Source organism: Idiotropiscis lumnitzeri, chromosome 3 (assembly GCF_059441095.1).
Source record: "Idiotropiscis lumnitzeri isolate Australia: NSW breed Sydney's pygmy pipehorse chromosome 3, RoL_Ilum_1.0, whole genome shotgun sequence".
NCBI lineage: Eukaryota > Metazoa > Chordata > Actinopteri > Syngnathiformes > Syngnathidae > Idiotropiscis > Idiotropiscis lumnitzeri.
This window is the reverse complement of record NC_142393.1, coordinates 33802637-33813775: the sequence shown is the minus strand read 5'-3', so window position 1 is coordinate 33813775 and position 11139 is coordinate 33802637. Positions and strand designations below refer to the sequence as shown.

Here is an 11139-nt window from a genome sequence, read left to right as displayed (position 1 = left end):
CGTAATAATAACACTAATAGTTATACAGTATAGTAACACAAATTATTTTTATACTGTGCCCCAAGACAGCTGGGATAGACTGCAGCATGCCTGCGACCCTCGTGAGAATAAGTGGTTCGGATAATGGATGAATGGATGTTATTGTTGTTTCTTTTTGTCTATAAATGGGGCATGCTTTTAGTAATTATTTAAAAAATATTGTTATTATAATATCTTTATCATGCCCATGTTGATAATGATGACCTCATCAATGCTGAAGATTATTTTTATTTCAAATTCTTGACAGTTCTTTTATGTATCCTTGACAATGCGTTGACCGTCACTTTATTAACATGGATCATACATGAACTTGCACTTGGATCGTATGTGATGGTTACCATGGCAACAACAAGTCAGCGAGTCATTAGTCTTAAATGCAAACAAAGTGTTCTGAGGTTGACATTAGTGCACATTCTTATTCTTCTAACTCTCACCCTAAAGGTTGTTAATCTACATTTATCGCATTAAAAAAATGTCATGTGACTGCAAGAGGACAATTTGTGTCAATTCAAGTTTCTCTACCTTGACTTGATTCATTTTACTTTCGCGTTTAACATTAACATTAAGTTATTTGAAACTGCTACTTTATCATTTACATTATCTCACATCTTCAAACAGTCTTGATGGTGACCAATATCACTGCCGAGAGGAAGTACAGTGACTGTGGAGAGGAAGGTGAACAAGTAGGATACAGGATGGGATGAGAAAGAACACAGGAGTTGTATCATTTAACTGGAGAGAGACAAGATGACTGTCGCATCTTTTGTTTTGTCGAAGAAGATGGTCGCTTCTTTGGCTGTCTTCAATGGGAGGTGAGCAGAACCTTTGGCCGAGTTCTGCTGACAAACTCGACAGCAGCAGCAGCAGCAGTCCATGAAAACCCGACCCAGCGCCTTTGGATCATAACAGAGTGCAGATGTTCACATAAATGTTTGTACAGTACATATTCATAGAGGTTCACAGTAGTTGTTCACATAGAAGTGGAGTTTTGTGTGTAGAAGGTCAATCTGCTGTGTTTTGACGTTCATATTGAATCATCACCTACCTTACATAAATACAGCAGTACCACAGGCGTGATGGAGGACTTGAGGAACAATAGGAAGTGATGTAAGAGAGCAAATGTAGCCGCTGTGTCCACAGAGATGGTGATGTGGGTGTACGCTAGCGTGATGTTGCATATGTGTTCAGGCAGAGCGCAGACGGTGTACACTAGTGCTAATGCTAACAACGTGCAGTTGAGCTTCTGCTCCAGTGCCAGGTGATGATGTTGCTGGTGATTGGAGGATGCACAGTCATGGGTACGCTGCTTGTGAGCAGAGCTGGAGTCGCTGTGGACGTTGCGGGTCGCCATTTGGCAGAGGACGGTGAAGAGGACGGGCAGGCACAAGTAACAGCCAAAAGTCCACCACATGCGGGCCTAAAAAGTATATAGAAAACACAGCCCACTTCGTTTCCAAACTGACTAAATAACTAGAAATGGAAAAAAAAAATGTTTTAAATTTACAAAATGGGAGTGCTTTTCAAAAGCTAACATCTACATTTTACGGAAATAAAATTCACCATAATTATAGCGAAAATATTCGTAGTTTTCATCTTTGTTAAATAATTGTGAATTCGTTTTCTGAGTTTATTTTAAATGTATTTATTTTAATATTACTGTGCGGCCACACGGAAAAAGGTCAAACAGTTGAACTACTTAACATACTAATGTATCTTACTACTACTTTAGTTGACAAAACTTAGTGTCATGTTTTGTTTCATCTTGCGCTTGACAAATACTGCATATGTAAAAATACTAAAACTAACAAAGACTAAATTAAAACAAAGCATTTTCAAAAAGTAAAAACTTATAAAAACTAAGAAATGTGCTCCAATTCAAACTCAATGAATTTTAAAAACAAAACTCAACAGGAAAAAAAAATATACTGTATTTTCGCAGCCATAAGGCGCATTTAAAGTCCTGAAACTCATCCAAAAAAGCCAGGGCGCTTTTTGAGGCGGAGCACCCATTATGTGGACCAAGTGCACCGCTGGGCTGACTGCGAACATTAACTGCCTGCACACTGCTTATATAGAGAGAAGGTGGGTGTGGCTAACGACAGCAGGCGGACGTGAGAGGGGAGATGGGCGTGAATGACAACGCAAAGGCACGCCCCCAGTGCAAAGCAGCCCCCAATGCCCCTATATGGGCAAACGTGTCTGCTAGCTCTGTTGTTAGGGCTTTCGCAAAAGCCGGCATCATGAGGAGCAGCGACACGGGGAATCTGACAATGACGAGAGGGAACCTGGCGTGTTTGGGGGAGAACTTGCCCAGCTGTTTATTTCTGATACAGAAGACGATTTTGATGGAATTGTGGATGATGACTGATTAATAATAATGTGAGTACATTGTTAAATAGTTCAATAAAATACAACCAAACTCAGTTTTGCTCCTGTTGCCTTTTTAAAAACAGCTAGCCACGCTAGCCATGCTATCTTCTGTTTTAGTGTGCATGCATGTAAACTAAGGTATTGTATGGTAGGCTGAGAGGCGGCATTTTGCTGGGCCTACACTCTTCTGCTATTCAGTTGATTTGGGGTGATAGTTTTAGTTTTGATGAATCACCGTGACCGCACATCGTTTGTTGATTAGTGACTTGCTCACACCGGCATTGTGTCGGCATCCCATCTGAGGGGCTGCGCGTCAACAAGACGGCGAGGCAGATTGATAATGACTCTCGTGTTTGGTGGAGAATGTGTCCAGCTGTTTATCTTGGATACAGAAGACAAGGACTTGGTGCATTTTTGGATGAGGACAACTTCAGCACGTTGTTAAAAGCTAAAATGAAGTACCACCGAACTCCCGCTGCCATTTTTAAAACACGCTAGCGCGACTGAGCAGCCAGCGCGACTGCTCGGTTCTGTTTGCGCCCAATGATACGGTGCGTTCCATCTATGTATCAAATACAGAAATAGCACCCTCAACTGGTACTGTGCCCTTTGATACGGCGCGTCTTTTGGCCATAGAAATACGGTAACCAATGAAAATCCAAAACTATTATAACCCTGCTGTATACATGTTAAGAGCATCTGGTAGGCGTGTCAACTGGCAGAGTGGTTGTGGTCTCACCTGGTGGTATCTGTGCAGGAGCGAGTGCAGTGAGTCGGGCAGGAGGAGGGATGGCGGTGAGGAGACACTGATAGAGCAGGAGTCAACAGTGGTAGTTGGGGAGGTCCTTGCGACGTGCCACAAAAATAGCTCAGGACTGGCCAGCAGCACAGCGGCAACCCATACCACAGCTAGCTTGACCAGCACGGAACGACAGCGCTCCACTCTCCTTGTCTTTGGTTGTGACGAGCTGGTGGCGGCATGGAAACGGTCGATGCCAAGAGCACACAGCGTGAAGGAAGTGACACCCAAAGACACTACCTGAGAGATGCCAAATGCAGCGGATCGGTGAACAGTCATGTCAGTATTCAAGCATGATGATGACATTTGACGCACTTAACTAAAAGAATCCCAAAGGATCACATTCACACAAGATGCGTTTTACGTCGTTACTCAAATTCCCCCATTGTGGGACTAATAATAATATAATATTCCCTTTATTAGTCCCACAATGGGGAAATTTGAGATTCGAACCCAGGCCTCCTGGGGAGACTGGGTTCTGAACACGGCGCCTTAGACCACTCGGCCATCCTGGCAGCCACTCTAAGGCGCCGCGTTCAGGACCCAGTCTCCCCAGGAGGCCTGGGTTCGAATCTCGAATTTCCCCATTGTGGGACTAATAAAGGGAATATTATTTATTTATTATTAATTTATTTATTATTATTTAATAAAGGACATCTTTATCTTTATTTGATGTACTCACAATTGAACTAGGCAATTAATCGGCTGATATAATTAGTTCTTCAAAAATTGGCAAATCTGCAGATGTTTTTCTAGAATTTTGTTGATTGTTTTTTTTTTTTACATCAGCACATTACAATAGGAGACAAAAATAATGACAATCAAATTCTACAGATACTATGTGGTTTTATTTGTTGTGATAATACTTGTTAATCTGCATTTTCTTAAGTCATTTTTATTTATTTTGTTTCTGTTTCAACAGAAATGTTAAAAAACTTTTTAAAAACTTACTTGAATTATTTTTGCTCTAACATTAGCAATATATTGGTGACATTCAAAAATCAATAACAATACTCTTGTTGCTGGGGTAATTGATCATCCAGAAACAGTAGTTATTGTTACAGGCCAGTAGTGATGGGTCCAGCGACACCGAGGCGTCGATGCGCGCGCCGAGCTTCCAGGGCAAACCCCGTGTCGGTGCGCGTACTGCTTTGAGAAAGTCACGTGACCACTACCAGAATCGTGTCGACACAGCGGTCGCGCGCCAAACTGTGTTCATCAGGAAGCGCATCTATCAACAGGATGGACGCTCAAAACAAGCATCGAGTTATTGGCACGTTACTTTGCATTAAATATCCGCAAGATGGAAGACGTCACTGTTGATGCGCACTCAGAGGTGCAGCGCTATACGTCAGCAGGACACGTTGCACGTACGGAAGACCCGCTCTTATACTGGAAGTCCATGGAGGCAACGTTCCCTCACCTATTTATATTAGCCACACAGGCGTTGTGCACACCGGCCTCTTCAGTGCCTTGTGAGAGGATTTTCTCAAAGGCGGGGGAAATTGCCTCAAAAAAAGAAATAGACTGAATAACAAAACGCTGGAGAAACTAATTTCTTTTGAATAAAAATCTTTAATTACAATGAGTCCATTGTCATTCACAACACTTTTACTTGGGCATTCAGACAGATGTTCTCTTAATTTATCAACTGCGTCTCGAATATCAAAGATTTTTTTATGAAATTGCGTGTATGTAAAAATAATGTGAAAGCAAATGCCTAATCAGAATCAGAAATCCCTTTGTCATTGTACTCAAGTGTGCAACGAGATTAGAGAGCTCCCCTCTCCAGTGCAATACAACAATAATTCAGTTAAATATATAAATTAGATAAGAGAATAATTAGTGCGATGGAAAGTAATAAGAAATAGGATATATAAAAACACATCACGTCGCTAATCAATGGAATTGGATAAAATTAGTTTGACAGATCAGTGTCAGATGACCCTGTCAAATATTTCCTGCAAGTCCACCAGGTGTCAGTATTCAGCAACACAGTGTCAACACAGTGTCAATACATTGTGTCACTGTGTCGAAACAATACAGGATGCCTCATCTACCCATCACTACAGGCCAGTATGTATAGGCCTATATGTATGATATAAACAATGAATGTGGAAAGAAAATAAATGTTGTCGATGGTGTGAATGGTGAACGCTTTGTAAAAAAGTCACATGCGAGCCGCGCGGTTAAGTCAGCGTTGCTAACGGCATGTTTCTTAGTTGTATAGCTGTAAAAAAAATCTTATTTTGCCATCAAAACCACTTGTTTTTATTGTTTTATAGTACGAAGTGTTACAAAAAGCAAAAAATATGCTCAAGGTCTGCTTGGCTTGAAAAAAGCTAATTTTCTCTACTTTTTGGCCATGAACCAGTCCATGTTCTAGAGCTGCTTACAAAAGAATGGAAAAAGAAAAAAAAACTTTTCTCTGATTAAATACGATGGTCTACTCTTTGTTTTAGTAGGCTTGGTGCTTATATTGTCACAGAACATTATGTACACTGTGGGCCTTGAGGGAACGCTGCGTTAAAAACGGCTGGCAATGAATGAATGAATAATTAGGAAAATAATTGACGACACACATCATGACGTACGCATTCATGACCACACCTGCCAAAGCCTTGCCTACCTCCATGTACGGCACCAATCGGCAGGTGATGTCGGGCAGGATGCGGCGGTGTGACAGCCAGTTGACCAGTTCCACAGGCAGGCAGAGCAGAAGCAGCAGGAAGTCCCAGAATGCAACGCTGGCCAGCAGATAGTTCCAGGCTGACCTCATGTAGAAGTTGTTCCACACAATGCACATGATCGCCATGTTGCCCACCACACCCACCGCAAGCAGAAGGCCGGCTGCCAACACGGTGGTGTAGGCCATGTAGGAGCCTTGCCTCAGTGGGTAGAAGGGATTGAAGAGTCCAGAAGGCTGGTGTGGAGCAGCATCTTCTGTATCTGTCATGTTGGAGAGTTGGGTGATTTGTGGCGATGTCACTGAGTCATTCTCAAAGGACTGGCCGAAGGTGGACTGCTGCTCCTCCTCGTCGGCCCCACGAGCCATACGCCGGTGCTGCTTCAGGAATACGTCTCGGACCTTTGGGAAAGGGGACTCATCGAGGCCTGTAGTTGCTGCAAACATCTGCCACAGAAACAGAAGCAGGACCAATCTGACAGCTGGTGCCATGGTGGAAGGTCCGAAGAGAGTCAAAGCAGGAAGTTCAGGAATCACCACAAAGTTCGAAAGTTAACTTTACAAATGATGTTCTTATTTTCAGATCCTCACGTGTGCACAGTTGGACCTCAACAAATCATATTAGGTCAGGAGATACAGAGGGGGTGGTGGGGAGAGACCTACTGTCCGTGGCAGGGCTGCTCCGTCTAGGATGAACGCGGCAGAGTGAATGAAAGTCTTGCAGGAAATCTGTGGGACAAGCAGCGGCTCCGCAAATCAAACGTACACGAACACTAGCGTGCGCGTACCCACATACAACGTAGTCTTCTGCTGCCCCCTGCTGCTCATTTAGACTAAGGCTGACATTCAAAAAGAGCTCTCAAGTGAACGTGTTCTGCTACAACCCAACAACGAGATCAGTGCGATGCTACACACACAAGCACAATAATGAAAGTGTCTGTGACAGATGTCACTCAAGCGTAAACACGTGACTTAACAATGGGGTGGCCACAGCCCCCACTATAAATTTGTCGGCAACCCCACTCGCCAGTCTAGATTATAGCAGCATCAGTTATGCATTTCATCAGTGGCGCAAAAAGTATATATGCGTCATATGCGGCGCATAGGGGCGCCACGCTAGCGGGGGCGCCAAAGCGATGGGCGCAAAATAATTTTGAGTGGGCATTTTATGTATTAAACGGCGGTTTGTTCACAGGTATGGATGGATCAAATCACTAATACAAATAGAGCCACGTCACTGATAGGCGCCTGTTATGTGTCTGCATACCGCCCAGAAAGTAGGTAGTTGTCCCCCTGCATTTCATTCCAAATGCACATCCAGACATATTAATCGACGATATGAGTGTATGTTGCACATATTGGATAGCCTGGTAATCTATTGATCACTGTTGTTCAGTTCTTTTTGTTATAGTTTGTTAATTCAGTAATAATTATTAACATTGTGTCAGGAAATATCCAGATAAGATATGATTGTTTCTGTGCTTTTATTTGTATTTGCCAGCACCTGCTTTCCCTCAGTAATAGCTTAGTTAAACGTACTCTTATACCCACAGAATTGTCATGGAACTCAAAATGTTGACTGAATTGTTATAGACTATGAACTATAAATCATTGGACACATTAAATGTAACACAGTAATGTTATAGTGTTCATCTTGTCTTTTTTATAATAGATTTAAAATGTTTTTTTGTTTTTTTTCCAGACGAAAACCTTTTTTTCTAGTGGTGAAAAAAACCTCTGAGCATGCTGATAGTTTCGGCTGTCACTTGAGCTTTCGTCCGGGCAGTTAAAAAGTCTTTTAAGACATGTCACACAGCTACGGAGTTCAGTGAGTTAGAGGAAATTATCTTGCTTGTGTTCTGTGAACAAATAACTGTATTGTGCTGTGCTTTTGTTTGATTTAACTTTACCTACATTGAGCAAAATATGTGTTAAGATTCTGTTTGTTTTAAATCTGGGTCAGTTCCCAAATCTATAACGGTTATAGTATGTAATACAGACATGTCCAGCTCCAGTCCTCCACGAACCACTTTTCTGCTTGTTTTCCATATGTGCCTGCCGCAACACACCTATTTCAAATGATCAGCTCATTTGCAATCTCTGAAGAAGCTAGATAACTTTTAAATCCGGACAGAGTATAGAGACCCTTGATTTAATACCCCGATATGTTTCCAAAAATTGTTTTTTTTTTTCATTTTTATTATTAAACCGGCTGGGTTTTGTTTGCGGTATGAACTGACAATTGCTTGCATTGTATCTGAATGACATTGTGATAATCAGCCAATCAGAAAGATCTTCCCAATAGAGTCCTGGACGATGACGTTACGCATCCCATATAATGCGCTAAACATTCACACAGCCATTGACCCAACTGCGACAGTTAAATTCTAAACAAATATTATCTGAAGATGAGAAAATAAAGTTTCAAAATCTCACTGAAGATTTAGATCATATGTATATTAATTTGGCCAAAGGTGCTTTTTTCAGGTCCAGAGCTAAGTGGTTGGAAGAGATCTGTCGCGGTTCGGTGAACCGAGTGTGGTGAAAGGAGGACCCAAGAGCGACTGGAGTGGTAGGAACAGGGTTTATTGAAGGAGGAGGCGGCGAGGCAGGCCGAGCCAAGAGCGCGGCTGCAGGAGCGAGGATTGGCGGGCAGGCGTCGAAGCGACGAGCACCGGGAGTCGCTGGCGGGCTGGCGGAGGAGCGGCGGGAGCGGCACGGAAGAGGCAGATGAGCGGCGTGTCGGGGGGAGCGCTGGCGAGACGAACGCCGGTCAGGAACTCGGGAACGGGTGCGGGAAGCTCGGGTGCGGACGGGCTCGGGTCGGCTGGAGGGGGAACAAGAAGGTACGGAGGTCAGACAAGCACGGGGGGCTACAGGATCAGGCGAACAGACAGCGTGTCGGGACATGGGCCAGTACCACGTAAGGTGACGGGATAATCCGGCGTCTGGCTCCTGGCGCGGCTGGATCTTATGCTGGCGGTGATTGCCGCTGACGAGCGGCAGGTGCGCAGGAGCCGACGCCCACTTTCTCTGGAGGTGTGCCTGGCTGGGAACGTCGCGAACCTGCAAGCAATCACACACGCCAGGCCCCCCTCCCTAACCCGAACCGCCACAGTACCCCCCCCTCAACGGACGCCTCCTGGCGTCCTACCCGGCTTGTCCGGGTGTAGGGCGTAGAATTCCCTGATGGGGGAGTCGTTCGGGAAGAGCTTGCAAGGGATCCACGAGCGCTCCTCCGGGCCGTAACATTCCCAATCCACCAGGTATTGGAAACCTCTACCTCGGCGCCGCACGTCCAACACTTTGGATACGGTAAATGCCGGGTGGTCGTCGATCATCAGGGGGGGTGGAGGGGAGACGGTCGGAGGGCTCAGAGGGCTGGAGGAAACAGGCTTGAGAAGGGAGACGTGAAAGGTAGGATGAATTTTAAGGGAGTCGGGGAGCTTGAGCCGGACGGAGCACGGGTTAATTATTTTCATGATCGGGAAGGGACCGATGAACCGGGGAGCCAGCTTACGCGAATCCGTCTGCAGTGGGAGGTCGCGTGACGAGAGCCACACCATCTGGCCGGGCCTGTATTCCGGAGCCGGGGACCGGTGGCGGTCGGCCAAGCGCTTGTTCTTCTGTGCCGTGCGAGTGAGGGAGGCCTTCACCTCGGCCCAGACTCCTCGGATCCGGCGGAGGTGCTCCTCGACGGAGGGGACGGCCACGGCGTGCTCCTGGTCACTGAATAGAGGGGGTTGATAACCAAAACAGGCCATGAAAGGTGACATACCTGTAGCGGCGGAGGAGAGGGAGTTGTGGGCGTATTCGATCCAGGGCAGGGCCTCGCTCCACGAGACCGTGTTGCGGGCCACCACGCACCGAAGCGCTGCTTCAAGGTCTTGGTTGGACCGCTCGGTCTGCCCGTTGGTCTGCGGGTGGTAGCCGGAGGAGAGGCTGGCTGTGGCCCCCACCGCCTTGCAGAACTCTCTCCAGACCTGCGAGGAGAACTGGGGGCCTCGGTCGGAAACGATGTCCACCGGAATTCCATGGGGTCGGAAGATGTGCTGTGTGAGGAGTTTGGCCGTCTCCAAGGCGGTGGGCAACTTGGGAAGGGGGACGTAGATTTTACAGAAAATTGCGATAATGATCTTTCTTGTGACGAAATTACTGATGCTGTCGCTCGATGAAACGAATGAAGTCACCTGATGGTCTCACATTAGAGTTCTATACTTGCTTGGCAACTACTAAGAAACAAGGGTTAATAACTTTGATACCCAAGTTGGACAAGGATCAATTGATAATCGATAACTGGAGACCGATTTCCCTGTTAAACATTGACTATAAAATTATTGCCCTGTTGTATGCCCGGCGTTTAAAGCGTAATTAGGCCCTAATCATAAGTGAGAATCAGAATGGGTTCATGGCAAATAGCAACATTGCTTCTAATCTTAGACTAGTGTTAGACTTAATTGATCATTATTATAAATCATATAGAATCCCAAGCGTTGTGTCTTTTTCCAGATATTTACGAGGCATTTGATTCTATTGAGCATTCCTTTATTTTTTGGGGTTTTGGGAATCGTTTTATTAATGCTGTCGCTATGTTTTATAAGGACATTAATAGTTCTATCATTTTATATCCCAACATGTGTAAAAGATTTTCAATCTCAAGAGGAGTACGTCAAGGGTGTCAGTTGTCCTGTTTTTTGTTTCTATTTCTGAACTTTTATATCTAAATATTTCAAATTCACCATATTAACGGTCAAACCATTTTTAAAAGAGACATATGTTTAACAGAGCTAGCTGATGACACTGTTTAGGTTCTTAAAGATTGACAACAAGTGCAAGGTGAGTTTGTGCTGTCTAAAGAATTTTCTCAAGCATCTGGTCTGAAGCTTAATGTAAAAAAAGTGAGATTTTATGTTGATATGAATCTGAAGACATTTCGACATTCCTGTTAAGCAAAGTGTTAAATATCTTGGTATCCGTATCTCGAAAGACATAGCTCTCAGACAGCAGCAGAATTTTATTCCCAAAATCAAAACAACCAGGTCCATTCTGAATATGTGGCATCAAAGGGATCTCTCCATTTATGGAAGAGTGTTACTGTCAAAAGCAGAAGATAAATTGCGGTTAGTGTAGCCAGCCTTGTCACACATGTTAGCCCTTTACATTGTACATTGATTAACAAATTGTTTCGCAGATTTGTGGGGAGAAACAAACATCATTATTCAAAAAAGAATGTTCAATGTTTGCA

At 44.4% G+C, this 11139-nt stretch overlaps 1 protein-coding gene across 1 annotated transcript; it reads right to left on the bottom strand.

Moving 5' to 3' along the window:
• Positions 1-247: 247 nt before the first annotated feature.
• Positions 248-6604, bottom strand: gpr37l1b (G protein-coupled receptor 37 like 1b). The gene is made up of 4 exons (XM_088292304.1): positions 5838-6604; positions 3149-3448; positions 1085-1456; positions 248-932 (listed from the first exon to the last, which is right to left on the bottom strand). The coding sequence occupies exons 1-4, from the start codon at positions 6384-6386 to the stop codon at positions 768-770; spliced, it is 1386 nt and encodes a 461-aa protein (XP_088148430.1). The 5' UTR covers positions 6387-6604; the 3' UTR covers positions 248-767.
• Between the last annotated feature and the right edge of the window lie 4535 nt (positions 6605-11139).

Bases quoted from the DNA above. Each gene is read 5' to 3' on its own strand.
- gpr37l1b (XM_088292304.1), bottom strand. From the start codon at position 6,386: ATGGCACCAGCTGTCAGATTGGTCCTGCTTCTGTTTCTGTGGCAGATG. The intron at 1,457-3,148 runs GTGAGACCACAA...TATACTTTTTAG, and splicing joins TCCTGCACAGATACCACCAG to GCCCGCATGTGGTGGACTTT. The intron at 933-1,084 runs GTAGGTGATGAT...TATGATCCAAAG, and splicing joins TACTGCTGTATTTATGTAAG to GCGCTGGGTCGGGTTTTCAT.